Source organism: Rattus norvegicus, chromosome 13 (assembly GCF_021556685.1).
Source record: "Rattus norvegicus strain SHRSP/BbbUtx chromosome 13, alternate assembly SHRSP_T2T, whole genome shotgun sequence".
NCBI lineage: Eukaryota > Metazoa > Chordata > Mammalia > Rodentia > Muridae > Rattus > Rattus norvegicus.
The window spans coordinates 46,464,037-46,484,811 of record NC_141546.1 but is presented as its reverse complement, the minus strand read 5'-3'; the positions used below and the strand labels follow the sequence as shown (position 1 = coordinate 46,484,811).

The 20,775-nt window shown below is 45.2% G+C and overlaps 1 protein-coding gene and 1 long non-coding RNA gene across 5 annotated transcripts in view; one reads left to right on the top strand and one right to left on the bottom strand.

Annotated features, from left to right (window-relative positions):
• Positions 1-327: 327 nt before the first annotated feature.
• Positions 328-7,308, top strand: LOC148001605 (uncharacterized). Of its 3 annotated transcripts, none has more exons than XR_015635898.1 (2): positions 328-476; positions 6,230-7,308. It is a non-coding gene; the product is annotated as an uncharacterized LOC148001605 (long non-coding RNA). The 3 variants fall into 3 exon arrangements; XR_015635899.1 differs by having other exon boundaries at positions 328-629; positions 6,328-7,308; XR_015635897.1 differs by having other exon boundaries at positions 328-629.
• Positions 7,180-20,775, bottom strand: part of Dstyk (dual serine/threonine and tyrosine protein kinase) — a 48,014-nt gene continuing 34,418 nt past the window's right edge. The window contains exons 5-13 of one of the 2 annotated variants that reach the window (XM_087580726.1): positions 20,513-20,596; positions 19,487-19,663; positions 18,793-18,922; positions 18,308-18,464; positions 17,785-17,917; positions 16,110-16,223; positions 14,849-14,963; positions 10,988-11,122; positions 7,180-10,651 (exon numbers count right to left, since the gene is read on the bottom strand). In XM_087580726.1, coding sequence (XP_087436852.1) covers positions 10,464-10,651; positions 10,988-11,122; positions 14,849-14,963; positions 16,110-16,223; positions 17,785-17,917; positions 18,308-18,464; positions 18,793-18,922; positions 19,487-19,663; positions 20,513-20,596 — 1,233 coding nt within the window. In that variant the 3' untranslated portion in view covers positions 7,180-10,463. 2 annotated transcript variants of the gene reach the window in all.

Here is a 20,775-nt window from a genome sequence, read left to right as displayed (position 1 = left end):
TTCCTCCCCCGCCTTCCTTGTTCGTTTTACGTAGCTGTCCACATTTATCCCTAATTTAAAAAAAGATTAAACGCTCTTTAAATCAATCAATTGTAATATTATTGAGATATGAAAAATATCATAGTCATTCAGAACTCCAGAAAGTTCAAGAATGGGAAGCTTTTCTCTCCGGGACCATGTAAGTGAGAAAGAAATTTCAGGCATATCACTAACCCACTAATACTCATTGTGCTGTGTGTTCCTTTGGTTGTCCCGGCGGCTACCTGCAACATCGCAAGAAAGGTTCCGGGCGATTCTTTCTACGGAAGGAAAGCGGGAAAGGTCGGCCCCTAGTGCCCGAGTGTTGGAGCTCTTGAACGTGGTCAGAGCGCGTGCTGGCTTGCCTCACCGTGCAATGCATAGTTACTATGTGTCTGACTTAGTTTCCTGAAGATTATTCCATGTCCCTAAAAATATACCATACATCACAGAAAAAGGTACGATAGCATTTGTTAGGCCGTTTCCTGCGGTAGTTACTGTGTACACAACATCGATTAGGACACGGGAAAATTGTCAAGAGAAATGGACTGAGTGCCCCCACAGTTCTGTCAGATTCGATGTACACAGCAATCAGAGAAGACCAGCTGGTGGTAAATAATGGGCATGGGATGGGAGGTGTTTATCGGACTGCAGATGTGGTGGGCAAGTCAAGCTAGATTCCCCTGTGAGATATAATGACAGTAATTCAGAGGTCCTCCTAACTGACTCCACCCCATTATGGGTATTTAATCCTTTCCTTATGCGTGAAATGGGAGTGATAATAATACTACTTGGAGAATTGTGAGGATTAAATGAGTTAGCATACAAAACACATGTCAGGTGACGGCAAATATTAGCCATTATTTACCAGTTACTATCTCCTAAATATGCCTTTCTTGGAGCCTCTTAACCCAGTAACAGTAATCGATGCCAAGGTTGGACCCCCAGTTCAGAGGAATATGGGGCAGTAAGGGGGAATGTATGGGGGGGAATACCCGTATGGGGGAGGGGAAAGGGAAGGGATGGGGGCTTATGGACAGGAAACCAGGAAGGGTAATAACATTTGAAATGTAAGTAAAGAAATATATCTAGTAAAAAATTTAAAAAAAAAAAACAGTAATTGAGGCTCAGAGACAATTTTCACCCCTTCACCTATCCAAATTTTCCAAAATGCCATCCAAAAATTATCCTACCAGAAATAATTTATAGAAGTTTCTGTACTTCTCACAGTGACTTATTATCAAGTCTCTTCAGCTGTACCCACTGGTTAAGTGTAAAAGAATAAAACGCACTTAGTAACAGTGATGACCTTTTCACATATATACATGTTTATTTTCTCTTCTGTAGGCAGTCTGTTGGTGTCCCTTGCCAAAATTTTTTAATGGACCATGCATTTTTGTAAGATTTTCAAGGAAGGAACAATACGATCAAGTTAATGTTTAAGAAATAAATTTCTACCTAGCCTTGTAGGACATACGTGTAATCTCAGCACTCACAAAGGAGCCTGAGCGATATAGTGAGTCCTGGAGTGAGAGAGAAGGAAATGAGATTAGACAGGTTGGTTTTTTCGGTTTTTATTTTTGTTTGTTTGGTTGGTTGGTTTTTTGCTGCTGCTGGTTTGCTTCGGTTTGGTTTTGGCTCTTCTGGTACTGGTGATTGAACCTAACTAAGCCTTACCCACAGAGCCTAGACCTAAAAAACAAACTCTTAAGGACACCGCCGAGTAGGAATTCATGTGAGGGGTGGAAATTCTCCATGAGTTCACTGCAGTGTGACCCTGTGGGACGATGCAGATGATCTGAATTCAATCTACAGTAGAGGAGAAAAACAAGCAATGGGCTTGAGAGAGATTAGGAGACAGAATTGAAGGCAGCATAATAGCAAAGGTTTGTTGAAATGTGGGAAATAATGAGAATAATAGGTCTGACTGGAGCCACATTTCTGCTTTGGGGCTCCATTTGCTCATGCATAGGTCACAGAGAAGGCAAGAGTTTGTATAAGGCCCAGCTCAGATACGTTGACCAGAGAGGACAAGACATGGACTTCAAAGAAATCCAAGTTAAAGATGTACTGTACTTTGTCAATTTTATATATGTGCATATTTTTGCAATTTAAGAAATCTCTGAATTAGTAATAAAGCTTACATGTGATTGTCCCTCATAATGAATTAGCAGGGATTGGGGCTTTGGTGGTGGTGGTGGTGGTAGTGGTGGTGGTAGTTTGGTTTGGTTTTTGATTTTTGGGTTTCTTTTTTCTTGTTTTGGTATGGTATACAGTATATACCTTGTAATTCATTGTATTCTACTTTGAAGAAAAACTGTAATTGGTGGGCGTGGCTCCGTGAGACTACTCATTGCCAAAACAGGGTATCTGAAGTTTTGTGCTGAAGGGGAGAAATTTTTAATATTGTTTCCTTCTTGGCCTAGAGCAGTTTATACCTGTCAGTTATTCTGAAAAAGAACTTGGTTTTTAGCCAGACTGAACTTCCCTCTCAGTAAGATATTTTCTGTCCTCCGTGCAGTAGGCCAGCCTAGTATTTACCTCTCTTACTGATAAAAATCATAAATTCTGGGCTGGGGTATATGGTAGAGCCCTTGCCCTAGCCTGTGTGAGGCTTTGGGTTTGAACCTAAAGCACCATAGAGGAGGATGGGGGAGGAGGTGGGTACTCTCTACCCGGAGCACTCCTGCTTCACTGTCAACAGAGAACTCCCCTGGGCAGCTGGCGAAGAGAATGTAAGTGTATTTGAAAGCTCCCAGCATAGAGACAAGGTTGACAGTCACAGTAATAAGAAACCCTCATCTCTCATGTTATGATGTTAAAAGAAAAAAGTAAAGAAATCTACTATTCAAGAGAAGTAGCAAAAAAATGAAAATAAAATTCCTGTAAACTCGGCCTTCCACTAGGCCATTCCCACCTCAGTCCAGCCCTCAGGACAGTGAAGGATGGTTTCTGGTTAAAAGCCAACCTATGCTACATAGTGCATTTGAGGCTAGCCTGGGCTACGATATAAGACTTCCCCGCCTCTTTGGGGATGAGAATGTATCTCAGCCGTAGAACCTTTGTCTATCAAGTATGTGTGAAACCCTGGGTTCAATCCCCAGCACTACCAAACCAGAGAGAACCATTTTGTCTAACTGCCACAGGAAAATGGTGGGGTTTTCTGTTGACATTAAGTACTTGCAAAGCTAATTTATCAAGAAAGGAATACAAGGAAAAAAAAAAAACTAATAGCAGTGGCAAATGTCGAAGCTTTTAGAGACAGCCCAAGGGCAGGCCTGGTGCAAACTGTAGTCCCAGCACCTGGGCGACTGAAGCAGGAGAACCTAAAGTTCAGAGCCAACTTGAGCCATGCTACATAGCAAGATGCTTTCTCCAAAAATAAAAGGGAATCCGAGGGGGGGAAGGAGAGCAGAGGCGAGGAGAGGAGAGGAGAGACGAGGAGAGGCATATCAGACAGGGAAAGGAAAGCTGCCAAGTTTTCATGTGCCCAGATTTTCCATGTTTAGCTTTCCCAAGCATAGGTCATCCTCAGTGGCTGCTAGCCCTTCAGGATTTTCATCATTTTGAACCATTGGAACTGCTTTGCTTTACATAATTACAGTTAGAATCCCAGGGTAGCAAGGAGCTGGCATTAAGTATCCTCTCCTCTATTACTGGATCGGTTTTCTTGAATGTCATTCCCTTATAATTTCAACTACAAAAAACCTTTGTGAATCTTCTGGGGTCCTTTTTCCAGACATACAGAATGAGACTCTCCAGTCCCCATGCCGGTCTCTCCCTCCTGACTGTCAGGAGGAAACACATCTTTGTCTCAGCTGATGGCTTACTCTGTTAGCTGCAGACCTTGGGTGTCCGCTGGTCATTACCCATTAGATGCTAATGTTGTGAGTACAGTGCATGTCAGACCTGGGTGACCTGGGTGAGCCACTTCGTAGCCTGCTCTTTGTTGTCATGCTTCTGTAGGCACTGCGTAGTTTTTACCATAGCGGGGAACTAAGTCCCACCACAGCTACCAAGATGGAGCTGCAGTCCTCCTTGGTTACCTAGCATCTAGCTCCATGTCTGGGAGGGCTCTGCTGTGGTCTCTTTCTAGAATAGGTAGAGGGCTTTTAGAAGCCATTCTTACTTAGTTTAGTCTGTTAGAACGCACTGTGCTGGGGATAAGAATCTGAAAGTTCAGCAGTAGCTTGCATAGGTTGGGGAAAGGGTTTCATGGGAGTGGGAGCCAGCCAGCTGACTTTGACCTTGCTCTTCTCAGAGGTCCTCTCCTTCCTTGAATCTGCTCAGCTTGGCTGACTCATACCCAGCTGCAAGCCCTGCTTTCCCCATTTTATGCCTTCTTCAATGTTCCTGATTTCAGCATTTTTAACTTAACATTCCATTTAACATTAACATTTGTCCTCACTTCAACAAAACCCAAAGCCTTGTGCATGCTAGACAAAAGTGCTCTCCTGGCTAACATTTGTATTTGTTTATTTGCTTTTGCTTTTTAGTGTGTGTGTGTGTGTGTGTGTGTGTGTGTGTGTGTGTGTGTGTGTAATATATCTGGGACCTGACCTTGGAGAATGTTGCTGGGCGACCTACACCACCCTACTGTATCAAATGGCTGTGGTTTCAGTTGTTAATTGCTGTGCTAACAGAGCCAAGCTGGCAGGATGTTTGGTATTGTCATTTCTATGACCCATTACCTGCTGAGATTAGCATGTTCCAAAGCAAGCTCCATTGTTGAAGGTCGCCCTAGCCCTCGTGGCCGAAGGCAACACAGAGAGACCACTGGGCATTGTCTTGCTGCTGATTGGCTCAGATTGGATGAGAAAGGAAAAGCTAGAGCCGTTGGATGGTTCAGTGCTGAGAGGACCCCGGTTCAATTCCCCGATGGCGCAGAATCATCCATACTTCCACTTTCAGGGGACCCAACACGCTTTTCTGGGCTCCATGGGCACAGCATGTATGTGATGCACAGACCATACATGCAGACAAAATACCCATAAACATAATAAGATGAAAGAAATTTAAATCACTTGAAAAGGTGAAGAATGTTATGAAGAGAAAAAAGAGCAAGAATTTTTAAAAAGGACAAAAAGGTTTCCCTAGAGTGAAGAAATCTGTAGCCAAAATTAGATAAACATAAGAAGTGGAATAAAAAATTAAAACATAAAGGTTATAGAAAGCAATAAAGTCAAAATACTACTAGAAGTATAGTATTCAGGAAGAAAAGGTGAAAATTGGCAAGGGGGATAAGAAACATGTAAATAAAATTAAGTAAATTCCTGAAAGGAAATAAAAAACATTTTACTGATAAATAAAAGCACTACCAACATACAGTGAGAGAGAGAGAAGGGTTAAACGAAGCCTGTACCCCAAGAAAGGAAAGAACGCATTTAAAATGCTGGAGGGTTGGATTAGCTTCTCTCTAGTTAGGTCTTGAAAATGGAAGCCCTATGGAGGGGCAAGTGCAGCTTGTGGACTCAGATCTTCCCTGTGATTATTTGTGCTGAGTTTCTATGGAACAGGTATGCAGTGTCCACCATTAGTCTACAGGGTCACACTTAGCTGTGCAGTCTGAGGGCCTCAGACTGAGTTCCTCACCCTCCAAACTGTTCAGATCTTAGGTGGCTAGTATTCTGTCTGGGAGTTAGCAGCATTAGCCACACCCCAGGTTCTGTGCTGGTGAACTCCATACTTTTAAGGCCCTTAAACATTAATCACCCCACAGAAGGGGTGCAAGAGTTTCCGTCGGAGAATGCCAAAGGATGACCCACCTACTGGCCCTAGGCTTTACACTCAGACTCCAGATATTCTGAGTGGGTGGGGTCTTCCGCAAACCCGGGGCAAGGGCTCCCATTGTTTATAGCCACTGAAGAGTCCCATGACAATTGGACTTTATAGCTGGCCAGTGCCCTTCTGCGTTCCCCAGCTGTTCCCAGGGCTGTTTCTTGCCCTAGGGCTGTAGCAAGTTTAATTAAGACACCATTACTTATGACTTACTCCTTTTCTCTAGCCGGCAGGGTAGCTCCGGTTGAACAGTCTCTAGAGGGTGCCACAGCCCTGTAAACAGGGGTGGGGGGACCCTCTTCTGACTGCTGTGCCATGGCACTGAGGAAGCCACTGCTTCAGCAATCCCCACAGCTGGATTTGGGGCTTGTCCTGTGGATATGGCTGGCTGCCAGCTATTTTTCACTGATTTCTGTTTCCCCTGCATCTCCAGGGTCTGTTCTTTTTGTGAATTTCTACTGCTCTCCCTTGGCGCCCTCTCTCTCTGAATGTTTTGACACCCCCCACAACCTTTTTGATTTTTTTTTCAAGACAGGATCTCCCTGTGTAGCACTGGGTGTCCTGGAACTCTCTGTAGACCACACTGGCCTCAAAAAGATTTCACCTGCTTCTGCCTCTCAAGTGCTGATGTTAAACGCAATAAAGGGATGGTGACTTCTGGACAAGACTCCACCTAGCTAAGCACCCAACTTGTGAAAAGGAATTAAAGAAAAGCTCACGCAGTAAAGGAAACCACCAACAAGAGGAAGCTGGTGCAGATGTAACTGAACAGGAGGAGGCCAAGTTCCAGCCCCAGCAAGCAGCAGAACTTGGCGGCTTCCACCACACAATTCTGGCTTTAGAGTCAAAGACCCAAAAAAGAGACTGTAGATTTGCTCTCCACAATTAAGGAAGCCTCTGAAGCCAGGCACATGGCAGGTATGGAGGCCCAGACAGACCCTTTTGTAAAGCTGTGAAGGTGAAACCTGGATTGTGTTGGAGATGCCAGGATCACAGGACACCTACCTAGGAAGCTGCAGACCAGGTATAGAACCTGGTCAAGAGAGAAAAGCACGTTGCAGCCGATGAGGCTGAACGGAGTTGGAGTATTTCAGCAATCTCCCAACATGGAAGGACAATGGTCCATGGAGGGAAGCAGGGCTGTGAGCATCCTGTGAGCATGTGAAGGAAACCGGGGAGTGGGGGAGGGGTGAGGTTACACTGAAACATGAACGTGGTCTTTATTATGCAGCACACCTGGTATCTATCATATCCTAACACCTTACAGAAGACTCCACAAAACCTAATGCAGCCATTCCCTTAAAACAAACAAACTGGTCCTAGTGAAACAATGCCGCGGGAAGAGCCACACTGCACAAGAAAGGAGGGTACAGAGGCTGTGTGTACCGAGTAAATTTTTGTTATTGCACTTTATTCTATACACTTAATATGTTATACTTTTATATAACACTGTAATAAACATTAGTTCTTTAAAACAAATAAAAACATTACATAAAGACAAAAAAAAATAAACCCAACCAAAAAAACACCCACAAAACCCAAAAACCAGCAGGCCATCCAGACTAATTTCCTCGTGAGCTCTCAGGGCTACTTGGTGTCTCTGATGATGTCAGGTATGTGTACATTCTCCACCACTATGACAATCACACTAGAGGCTAATAAAGCAAATGGAGTTAAAAATAAAGCTCTTAAGAACAACAGTACTATCTGAAACCTGTAGGGGAGTTTGTGGTCCAGGTGTCTTTTAAGGCCAGCCCTTCCCGATGCTCTCGAATATTACACCAGCGCTATCTCACATACCCCAACATTTAGAAAACTAAATCCTCATTTTCTTTTAAGGAATATGTGGGTTGTTTGACCCAACAAATACAAAATGCAAGTTCCAAACACTTAAAGCAGCTCCTTCTTTGGGATGCACTTTTCCAAGGCGGTTACTTACTCCCTCCTGACAGAACATGGTCTTGGGAGGTCTCCCAGTAAGTTTGATCAAACAAACAGGGCACCCCTAGAACAAGACCAAAGGGTGCCTCAGTTTCCCTAAGTGTGACTGTTCTCACCCATGCCCTGGGTGTCTCAGTGCTAAATAAGACAACAGTAACAATAAAGTGTCATTTAGTGCAGTTGTCACTGTGCAGCCCTACTACCCCAGGCCACTGCTGTCAGGAAAAACATTCTAACCTCCCTTTGACCTTTGTGTCTTTTTTTTTTTTTTTTTTTTTTTTTTGGTACTAGACACTGAACCCACGGCCATGTGCAGGCTAAGCACATTCTACCACTGAACTACACATACCCTGAGTGCTCTAACCTGTTTGACAGCTTAAGCAAAATACAGAAATGCATTTGGGGAGCTGACAGGTGTTCAGTTTACCATTCTCCTGCTCTGGCTGTAACAGCAGTGCAGCCTTTCCTCGGTTTTCTTGAGCATTAGTGTTACACTTAGAACCAGGCTGCCTAGCCCTGCCCCTTAAACTTGATCGAGTCAGAAGTGACTCTCTTTGGTCTGGCAACAACCAGGATAGTCCTCTTCCTGAGAACAGTGAAAGATTGCTCAGTCAAGAAGCCAGTCATCTGTGCTGCACATGCAACTCTGGGGCGCAGATGAGTGCCCTGACTTGGCCGGCATTTCTTCTGATTGCTCTGCTGAAAAGTCTGTCACTCCATTCCAAGGCAAAATGAGTAGCCAGACATTCAGCTCCCAAGAAGTAGGTGGGTGTCCCTGTTGGGCTGGAGTAAACTGCCCTTATGGAAACATTCTGAAGGATGACACACAATACAGGTAACTCTTCATGTCACCTTTCTTCCTCCCTCAGCCCAGAGGTAAATCTTCAAAACGTTGGCCCTGTGGAGCCCTGGACTACTCAAGTGCCACCACACGTCTCTGACCAGGCAGCGTCCTCCCAAGTGATAAACAGTACAGTACATTTCATGGCATTTTATCTCTGAAATAATGATGCCGAAAAACATAGAATCCAAAATTAGCTTACAATGTTATAAAGTAATATACACACACTAGACATGCGTGTTCACATACTCAGCCCGCTGAGCATTGAAATACCAACACCAAAGACCCCCAACATGGGCTTTGGCTTGCCCAGACACTTTCAGGAAAACCTAGGGGCTTCCTTGGATGCCCTTTAATGAGAGGCATTAAGCCTCTCTGCTCCTCCCACTGGGCAGAAATTGATGGGAAATGACTTAAAACTAAAAGAAGGAACCTGTAACCTGACAGGAGACTGAAAAGAGATTCTGGATGAAGGGAAAAAAAAAATCTAACCTCCCACTTAAGAGTCTGAGAATGGGCTAAATGGTCCAAAGAATGTTAGGAATAGAATTTCATACTGCAGCTACTGCCTCCATACTACGGCGAGCCTCAGGAACAAGGGTCAGCAGTCTCCTAACTCCCCAAGACCTCAAGTTTCATACACCACGGACCTAATTAGCAGAGATGACTCATTTCTTCTTTCTTGACTCCTTGTCTTCCTTACATCCTACTGTCTCCAGAGGACAACGTGTTGACCCTCAGGTAGAGTAACTAAGTACAGTTGAGTAGGTATTAAAATTTTAAAAGCTAGACTAAGCATTCTGCCAAAATGAGCCAGAGCCAAGGAACCCAAAGACACTGGCCCATCACTTGTCCATTACAGTTTGCATGTAGAAAGTATTACATGGCATTTCTGAAGAGCTGTGAGTGTTTAGACCACCATGCTCCATTGCACAGTTACCAGGGCTCACGGTGCCGCGTGTTCAAAGTGAACTTTAAAAGCTATATGAAGCTGGAGCATAGCTCATAGGGGAGTGCTTACCAGCAAATCTGAGCAGTGGGACTGATCCCTAGACAGAAGAAGAAAGGAGTGAGTTATATAGTTAGAAGCTATTCATGGTAGCACATGCCTATAATCCCAGCACTATGGAGGCTGAGGAATAAGGATGGACTTAAGGCTAGCCTGGGCTACATCCCATTAAAAACAACAAAATTAAAGTCTATTTCTGATTAGATGCTTAAGTCTAAGTACCATATTATCTGGCTTATTCCCTCCTTTCTGAGGAAAAAGAAGGGTAGAGGGTGGGGAAAGACATAAGAATCAAACAGATTCTGTTCTGGGTTAGCTCTGCCCCACAGAAACCAGGGCTTCCTGGCCCTGGCAATGTAAACACACTGGGTTGTGGGGACAGACAGCTTCACGTCCAGCTGCCTCCTGGGCTCTGACTGTAACAACAACCTGAGATCCTGGCTATAAGGAACAAGAACCAGACAACCACAAGGTATATTTGGCTAGGCTGGTTTTGCCTTTGTGACCATACAATCCTGAACTAAGGTCATGTTTCTAAGTGGTCTCTACCGTTGGACAGATGCCCTGCACTGCAGGCTCGCTTGTTTCAGAGACACACAGTGAACAGACAGTGGTAACAGTTGCCTCCTTGTCAGTTCTCAGCCAGAACATCACATTCTCGAGCAACAATCTTTTGCTCAGTGTAAGGCAGCATGAATACTAAACAGTCACTGAATTCTTCGCTGCCCAGGAGCCGTCTCTACCCAAGAAGGCCTCAAGCTGCCAACAAGCACCAGTTCCCTTGGGAGCTCCCTTAGTGAACAAATGACAAATTCTCCCCAAGGCCAAAAGGTGAGAGGGAAGGAAGGAACAGAGTGGAAGAGACGGGTGTTGTCTTCAGGTAGAGTCATCTAGTCCTCTGCTAGGCCGCTCAGAATCGCACTTGCAGAGCCGGTCCATAATGCTTCGGAGTATAGGTTGGACAATGCCCAAGAGAGGCCTCTTGGAGGGGTCACCATCCCAACAGGCCTCCATCAACTGCCAGCACTCCTCATCAAACACAGGAAGACGCTCCGGACGGGTCCCTAGAGAGAAGAGCAAGGAAGTGAAGCCAGTCAGGGGGAGCAAAGGGTTTGGGTTTCCATCGAAGACACCTCAGCTATAATGTAGCATGAATGGTGGAAACTGGAACACATTGGTTAGAAAACTGAAAACTAAAAATTGTAGCAAACAATATTTTGAGATAGTTCAGTATAGTGCTTTCCAGTAGCAAAGGTCTGGTTTAGAGTGCTCTTTCAGCATTATATGAAGGTCTGTGTGATGTGGCCGTGCTGTGGAATGGCCAGAAGATGAGGGCCTGCTGCAGGGCCTGGGCTGTCTGTCCTCAGAGAGTTAAAGCAAAATGGCTTGGTGAGTCTTACCTCTGCGCACATTATTCCAGAGATGGTCTTTGCTCGCACACCTCTCAAATGCCTCAGGGAGCTTGATAGAGCCGGAGCAGATATACCAGAAAAGGATCCCAAAAGCATAGACGTCCACAGAATTATCATACTTTCCTACAGTAAGGACAGACGGAGCAACAGTGAGCCACCACCTTGCTTCTATGGGTCCTTCACAATTTTGAAAAGCTTTAGTATCTACTGTTCTTCACAACTTTCCTGGACGGCAGGACATACCTGTGGTGCTCTTTTTATACTTTGTAAAGCTAGATGCTAAGTCATCCAAGATGGAAATTTATCAAAACAGAAGGAAAATCAGGCCTTTCCTTGACTGGGACAGTCTGCAAGGTCAATTCTATAAGGGGCCATTCATTTCAGAGAAGTATGGGTGGGAACCAGACAATAAAGATCATAAAGAGTAGCAGGTGTGGTGGTGCACACCTGTCACCCCGCACCCAAGGGCTGAGTGCACACCTGTAACCCAGCACTCAAGGGCCGAGTGCACACCTGTAACCCAGCACTCAAGGGCTGAGTGCACACCTGTAACCCCACATCCAAGGGCTGAGTGCACACCTGTAACTCCGCACTCAAGGGCTGAGTGCACACCTGTAACCCCACACTCAAGGGCTGAGTCCACACCTGTAACCCCACACTCAAGGGCTGAGTCCACACCTGTAACCCCACACTCAAGGGCTGAGTGCACACCTGTAACCCAGCACTCAAGGGCTGAGTGCACACCTGTAACCCAGCACTCAAGGGCTGAATGCACACCTGTAACCCCACACTCAAGGGCTGAGTGCACACCTGTCACCCCGCACCCAAGGGCTGAGTGCACACCTGTAACCCCACACTCAAGGGCTGAGTCCACACCTGTAACCCAGCACTCAAGGGCTGAGTGCACACCTGTAACCCCACACTCAAGGGCTGAGTGCACACCTGTAACCCCACACTCAAGGGCTGAGTGCACACCTGTAACCCCACACTCAAGGGCTGAGTGCACACCTGTAACCCAGCACTCAAGGGCTGAGTGCACACCTGTAACCCAGCACTCAAGGGCTGAGTGCACACCTGTAACCCAGCACTCAAGGGCTGAGTGCACACCTGTAACCCCACACTCAAGGGCTGAGTGCACACCTGTAACCCCACACTCAAGGGCTGAGTGCACACCTGTAACCCAGCACTCAAGGGCTGAGTGCACACCTGTAACCCAGCACTCAAGGGCTGAGTGCACACCTGTAACCCAGCACTCAAGGGCTGAGTGCACACCTGTAACCCCACACTCAAGGGCTGAGTGCACACCTGTAACCCCACACTCAAGGGCTGAGTGCACACCTGTAACCCCGCACTCAAGGGCTGAGGCAGAGGATCATCTAAGGCCAGTCTAAGACCCACAGGAAGATCCCATCTCTCATACAAAGATCTTAAAGGCAGAGAAGAGTCTAGAGTTGTTGGGCAGCAGGTCTTAGCAGGGGTATAGAAAGGAGAACAACATATCGTAGAAATATTATTCTGACAGCAGTAGGGTAGATTCAGTAAGAGGAATTTAAATAAGCAACCAGAACAAAGTAAACTTAGAAAAAGAAAACAGCTCTCCTAATCTACTCTAATGAGGGTTGGACAGCAGCTGTGTACTCATCCCTACTCTCTGCTTATCGAACGATGAAGAGACAGGTGACAGCTCTATGAAATGAATGAAATTCACGGGCTGGAGAGATGATGGCTCAGTGGATTAGAGCACCTGGAGCTCTTACAGAGGACCAGGGTTTGATTCCCAGTATCCACATGGTTCACAAACACTGGCAACTCTAGCTACAGGGGACTCAATACCCAATTCTGACCTTGGGCACTATGCACACTTGTGGTACACACACATACATGCAGATAAAATATTAATACACATAAATAAAATAAACCTAAAAAACCCACAGCAATTGAAATGCATTGCAAGTTCTTCCTCATGTGAACGCTAGTGACCTGTGGCTTCCTCCCGCGTTCCTTGGCACAAGGCCATCTCTCCCCTCTTCACTCTTCAGCCATGCCAGCCATGCTTCTCTGTTCAACACCCACATCAAGACAGTGCAAAAAGCTTTCCTACTGTCTCCCAATACATCTCAAATCTGTAGCCCTGTCTGTCAGCTGTGTACAAACCTTTGCTTCATCAGCCACTTCACTGATTCTTCTCCTCGTGCCCCCTCTACCAATGGCTTCAAAGCTGGTCCAGGCACATGACCCTGCCACTCTCCCATGTTTAAAAGCTCGGCACCTCCTTACTTGCACAGGAACCCTAACCCTCCACAAGGTTTTCAATGTCTGGATCTCTCTGGCCTTATCGTTCACTATTTGCTGTTTTCCAGTTTTCCTTAGTATTTCCCCTTCTTCAGGGTTCAGATATTTCTGTTCTCATGAGATATGGTTGGACAGTAGAGAAAGGAAGGTTTATGTCCAAATTACACGTCCACTTCCTTCTACTTCAGTGTTTTGGGGGCCAATTGCTTCATCAATCTGGCCTCAATTTTATCTACTAATCTGACTTAAAAATATAACACAATCAGGATTGCTATACAAATCAAGTATACTGAGAATTCTGGAATTTTGATATTTGATTTTTTTAAAGATTTATTTATTTTATGTATGAATGTTCTCTCTGCATGTATGCCTGCTTTACAGATGTTTATGAGCCCATGTGGTTGCTGGGATTTGAACTCAGGACTTCTGGAAGAGCAGCCAGTGCTCTTAACCACTGAGCCATCTTTCCAGTCCAAGAATTTAAAAAAAAAAACCAAATACAAATATTTTAAGATTGTACTTTCATTTTGATCCCAGGTTATGGATATGGAGCTGCTTTGTACTGTTGGAAGCAGCTGACTGTGATTTGCCTCATGCTCTAACAGAGGCATGATTTTGCCAGCTGCAGATCGTTTCAGCAACTGTGTGGTGTTTGGAATCTTGGGAATTTTACAGAGGGTCTATAAATGCCAGGGCCCCTGAGAGGCAGGGTCGGTGGCTGTTGGCTGTTCACGGGGGTTGGTTGAGTTTATTAGTAATAGAGCTCAAATAAACAAAAGGAAAGAACTTAGACTCAAGGATCTCTCTCTCTCTCTCTCTCTCTCTCTCTCTCTCTCTCTCTCTCTCCTCTCTCCTCCTTTCACTCTTACCTAGAGATAGGAGTGAAACCAGGGGGATAAGGGGATGGGATAACAGAGAACCCACAAAGTAGCAAAGACCAGCTACAGTTAAGACAGGATCACCAGAAATGAACCATCCTGCCTACTGCAGAGTGCATATTTAAACCTGAGTTCCCTTTCCACTACCAATCTTTTCAGATAGGCCTCAAGTGTTACCCCAAATCTCACTTCATCCATCCAGCATTTCAACCTTAATTTTTCTTTCACTCTGCATCAACAGAACATAACACCTGTAATTTATCATTTAGTGCTGCCTTACAGCTCTTCCAAATTATCTTACCTCTTGATATACCGCCATGTTGATAGGTTCTTTAATGACAGGTTCCATCATTTAGAAGTTATTCAACCAATACTTTGTGATTAAGTAAGTGCTAAGTATGGCAGATGGAGTGTTAATGACCCAGAAACATCCAAAGACTACTTGCTAACTCCCATCACGTTCACACCTTTTTCTTTCTTTCCTCCTTCCCTCCCTTCTTCCTTCCTTCCTTTCTTCCTTCCTTCCTTTCTTCCTTCCCTCTTTAATCTCCCTCTGTTCTGGCTTCTTCGTTGTCAGACTTGCCAGCAGTACTTGAACTCATTTTTTACCCTGAGGGAAAGCATTCCACGTCAGACTTCTGGAATCTGCCTAAATCCACTCTTTGCCCTCTAACTTTACCTGTGAAAAGTTCAGGGGCCATATGAATCGGTGTTCCCACAATGCTGCCTGACATCATAGCTTCTGGTTTGCAGAATCCTAAGTCAGTGATCTTGGCACGGTTTTGTTTGTCCAGCTGCCAAAAAAGCAGATCAGAGTCACCTTTTGTCTGCATACCCAGCCTCAAAGCAATACTTAGAAAGTCCTGCCTCCAACCTCACCAGCCAAGAATCTCTCCTCTTACTGTCCTCTTCCCCATATTTTTTCTTTATATCCCTGACATATACTGGGATCACTATAATCTTGGAAGAATGAGTAATGAAGGTAAAATGAGGAAAACATGATGGCAACCTGATTTCCCTCTTCATCAGCCAAAGCAATTCTTTAATACTTAGAGTGATAATAAAGGGTTATGGTGTGGGAGACCTGGACCAGCATATAAGACCTTGGCTCTACCCTAATACAGTAGAAAGAACAAGAGTGATACAAAAACAAACATGCAAAAGTGGATCCTAGAGAATAAATATGTCCCTTCTGGTTCCTGATGGTCTATTATCTTTCTATCTACAATTTCCAGGCTATCTTTCTCTTCCCCAAACTGTAATTTCATGGAGTGTTACCATGTGATATTGGGAGGTATTTTTTTCCTAAATTATTCGTTTTATTTATTTCCTTTGTGTGTGTTTATAGGTCAGAGGGCAACTTGTAGAAGTCTGTTCTCTCCTTCTGCTGTGTAATAACAGGTACCAGAGCCTGTTACGTTATCATAGTTGAGCCATGTCACTGACCCTAATAGATGTTTTCAAGACATCTCTGTCAAACAATGATTTATGATTGATGTGATGTGACTTTGTAAGGTGCATTTATGCATGTCAGCTCTCAACAGAATATATGTTGATAACACTACTGTATCAGTGTCAGCCTTCTTGAGTGTGGCAGTGGCATTCTCATTACATAGGAGACTTCTTTTCTTAGGAGACACTCACTGACATATTTAACTTCATATGATGCATGAAAATAAATAGAAAATATGACTGAGTGGGCACCCTTGCAGGAACATAGGATACAATGTGCCACCCTTAACCTTTCCGTGAAGTTAGAATTTCTCAACAGTGGAGGGAAAAGTATTTGACACTAGTCTATTGAAATTGGTCCTTAAGTCCAGAGCTCCATGCACTCACCATGGTGTTAACTCTCCTACTTTCCATGTAGACATTTCATAGAATCAAAGTGCTTTTCCACAAACCCTCCAGGGAGCCTCCTCTCTACAGCTCTATCTTACCAGCACATTTTTCAGTTTGATATCCCGATGAACAAGCCCCTGGCTGTGCAGAAAGCGGATTCCCTCCACCACGTCCAGAGCTATTTGCAAACGTGTCTCCAGGGAAAGCCCAGCCTGAAAAGACAAGAGTGCCTAGGTGTCATAAGAGCCCAGCTCCGGGGGCTGGGGATTTAGCTCAGTGGTAGAGCGCTTACCTAGGAAGCGCAAGGCCCTGGGTTCGGTCCCCAGCTCCGAAAAAAAAGAACAAAAAAAAAAAAAAAAAAAAAAAAAAAAACAGAGCCCAGCTCCGGATCCCAACAGAGATGTCCAATTGTGACCAACTACATGACTTATGGTGGCACCAGAGGGGAGAACAGTGAGTGGGAGGTGCAGGGAAGAACACGCTACACAGGACACAAAGCAGAAGGAAGCCTTTGGCAGGCTGCAGTGGTCAGCAGGACCACACCCAGACTCAAGCAGAAGAGGTCTGAGGACTAACAGCACCTCACTCCCAGCATCAGAGCGACTCTAGCCCAGCCTTGTGAGGGATTTGCAATCACTGCTTTTATAGGCTTGGTTAGCCAGGTTCGAGTTTATGGGTTCCAATTCCAAAGTCATTCTGATTACTCAAGGGTCTTTGGGGTTCTGAAAAATGCCCTATCAATTTCTCCCCAAAACTCAAATGGTATTTTCTAGTCCACTTACAGAAAACCTCTGGTGTGTTCCTGAGGTAAAGAGGGAACTACTTGGAATCTCTTTTTCATGTCACTAATTCTTGTGACTCCTGAAACATTTCTAAGTTTTCTCTACCTTACTTCTGAAAGTCTCCACGTATGCTCATACTGGGGAGGCCAGGCACTCTGAGGTCAGCCTCACTCTCTTCCTACTCAGATCCAATGCAGGGGACAGACAAGAGAAACCTAACTCCCTGTTGGTGATTTTTTTTAGATGACAGCTTAAACTCAGTAGTCAATTGAGAGTTTCACCTTTCCTCAAACAAAATTCTTCAGTGGCACACCCCAATTTATTTTTAAAAGTCAAGACCACATAACAAGATCTAATAACTGACTTTTGTGCCTGCCCCTACTGCACACCTCTCCCTCTCCTCCTCCCCCGCCCCTCCCTTTCTCCCTGTGTCTATGGGGGCTATGGGGTCTTAACTCAAGACCACACATGCCAAGCAAGTTCTTTTTTTTCAGGGCTGGGGACCGAACCCAGGACCTTGCGCTTCCTAGGCAAGTGCTCTACCACTGAGCCAAATCCCCAACCCCTAAGCAAGTTATTTTTATCACTAAGCTACATCTCCGGTCCCATATAAATGATTTCACTTTAAGTCTTACGGGGACTTGTGTTAGATTGTTAGAATGCAGAGCCTCTGAGTATTTACAACTAATTCCATCTGAATTCCTTTAAAATCTTTAAATGTTGTGCATGTTGTGTTATGGATGATGTAAGTACGTTTATGTGGGTATAGGATCTCTCCAGATTTATTATATATGTGTATAATATATATATATATGTATATATATTATATATATAATATATATACATATATATACATAATTAATTCAGTAAAGCCCAGTTACTCCAATTTCTAAGTAAGTGAGAAGTTCTGAATAAACAGGAAAGGACGAAGTCCAGGAAGGAAGGGTTGAGCCTGGTTCCAGCTTGCCCTCAACCCCGTCACCTCAGTCACCTTCAGCCCTGTGTAGAGGTCCCGGTGCAGCCGCTCCATAATCAGCAACACAGCAACGCTGGAGCCGCCACCGTAGTTGTAGTCAATGACTGAGCCATGGAGATCTACCAGCCGCTCATGCTTTGGCAAAGACCTATGAGAAAAAGAGGTTTTGGAAACTACGCTTGGGCTCTGATTCTGTGTGAGATACGAGGATGCAGAAAGAAAGAATCTCAGGGCCACACTTAGTCCAACTCCAGACAGAAGGAAAGGAGAACTGCTTCTCCATTAAAGCCAAAAGCCCACGGACTATCAATACTGACAGTCCTTAGTGACTAAGAAAGATAACAGCACCAAAAATTGAGAATCATGATGGGAAAAGACTAAGGAAAGATAGCATGTCTGGGCCAAATCACTAGTTAGTTAGAACATTTTGGAATGTGCATCTGGAGGGACAGGACGCTGCAGCTTGTGTAGGAAACCTGTCCCAGGCTTTCAGCCTCTCTGGGTCTTCCCCAGAGAGGTTAATGAAACCAAGGCCTACCTCATGTAGTGAAACTCCAACGCCAGGTCGTTCCAGTGCTTCTCGTCTGGAGGAACAACTGACTTGAGGGCACAAGGGAAGTGTCCCCCCCAGTTGTCACACAGGTACACCACACCATATTGGCCCCGGCCTAGTTCCTGTCCTAATTTAGGTTTACCTATAAGATAGAAAGAACGGTGGAATAGGGACTTAAAGCATTCTCTTTAAATTCTTAGATGCAGCCCTGTCAAGAGGCCAGAGTTGTAACCCTGCAGTCATGCACTGGGAAGAATTCAAGTGTATTCTGAGTTGCATGACGTGGGATAAACTGTGATCGTGCTGTTCACGTTACAGAAGCAGCACCAAGCAGGACTCACAGACATCACTAAGTGCTGAGGGAGCTGTGCGAGGAAGTAGTAGCCTGACACTGCGATTCTTGGAGGCCAGGCATAAAAATGCCAGAGGATGCTGAACTTCCAATCTACTTTAAAGAAGCCAGGACTCACGGTGAAGCAAGACGTCCTGTAAAGACCGGCTCTCTAGTGAAAGGCGGGCCAGACGGGGGGCGTGGTCTTTTCGAACCTTAAGCCACAGATCTTCAGTTTTCTCCAGACGGCCTGAATGGCCAGCTTCCAGCTAGGAGGGAAGCAGAAAAAGACAACGCTAAGACTTCTCCCGTCCCTCACCTCAGCCCCTCATCTGTTACACAGAAATAATAGGATCTCTGAGAGCTGAGCACATGGACATGACATGCTTAGGACAATGACAGTGAGTCATCGATAGTCATGTTCCTATGAGATGCCTAACACACATATTTATATTCTCTCTCTCTCTCTCTCTCTCTCTCTCTCCCCCCCTCCCTCCCTCCCTCCCTCTCCCCTACACAAATATGGGGCCCGTAACTGTGAACTAGAGTAGAGTTAGCAAGTCATTCTTCTCATTCACTCTTAAACTACTGTATAAACGTATATAAAGTTGCACTCCTCCATACTCCTTTCTCACTCAGTTATATGGACAAAAATTAACTGCCCTCCCTCTAACTTTCCTAGAGTTAGAAAAAGATCCACATCCAAATATGTTGATGAAACTTACTGTAACAAATTATTCTTTAACAGAGTAAAGAAGTAATTTTTAAAACTACAAGGATGACAGAGAGCACACCATTTTTCTCTAGAGGAGACTCTTTTCCTGCATACGCACCTGCCTCAAGGAGGCCGCAAAAGCCTCGTGCGAACTATTGAGCCGAGTACGGAACTGGCTGCAAATGCTCTTGGCCAGTTTGGAGGCACTGAGGCTGTCGATGGCTTCCTGGGCCACCTTCCTCTTCCACTCTAGGGTGATGGTGGGTGGATTCACCCATGTGATACGCTGGATGATCTGCCAAGATGAGGACAGTGTGATCATTGAAGGAAGGAGAAGAAGCTCCCAGGCAACTCCGACAATGCCCTTCCTTCTCTGAGTTCTCTCTCACCAGAGCGGCTCTAAACTCAGGAGTCTATGAAATCCAATCTCAACTCTAATGCTGCCTACCTCAGACCCAGGGTTCAGGCAGAGGCAGGCACAAAGGGCAGTAAGCCTGGTCTAAGAGCTCACAGCCCTCAGTGTATTATCCTCAGGGACAGGGCAGGGCAGGACCCACACTCTTGGCCCCTAACAGCAATGTTTAGTTCTCTGTGTGTGTTTGTTTTGTTTCAAACAGGGTGTCTCTCTGCATCGCCCTGGCTGTCCTGGAGCTCTCTATGTAGACCAGGCTGGCCTTGAATTCACAGAGATCTGCCTGTCTCTGCCTCCCCAATGCTGGGTTTAAAGGCTGCATGTGCCACTATCATTGACTCAGTGTTTGTTTGTTCACTTTTGTGGTTCTGGGGAATCAAACCTATGGCCTTGCATACGTGAGGTAAACCATCTACACCCAAGCTACATCCCCAGCCCCAACAATACCTAGTTTTGAGGAAACATTTAGGCTGAATATAAGACAGATAAAGAAACCTAATAATGTGGAATTTTGTGGCTTCACCAAGTATTATATAAATGTATGGCTTTTTAAAGAGCTAAAGGAACGTTAGTAGTAATTAAGACGAGGCATATGACAGCATTGTCAGAGAGACACACCAGGAAGAGGGCCACCCTGCTTTAACAGCCTGTTCTAAGAGTCTGTTCTGTTGGCGAGTCTGCACTGTAAGGGAGCCACGCGTGAACTGGAGTGACTCCTCTGGGGACACTCACCTGCTTGATTTGTTCCCAAAGCATCCGTGTAACTGAGGACCCCGAGTGAAAAGTGACTTCAACATGGTAAGCGGCATTTAAGATCTGGAAGAGAACACATGAAGGGGCGTATGCAGACAGCCGTCTCTGAACAACTTCAAGAGCGAGTCCAAGCTGGGTGTGGCTGTGCACACCTTTACTCCTGCATGCTGAGGCCAGCCTGATCTCTATAGCAAGTTTCTAGCCAGCCAGGTCTACAGAGTGAGACCCTGTCTCAAAAAACA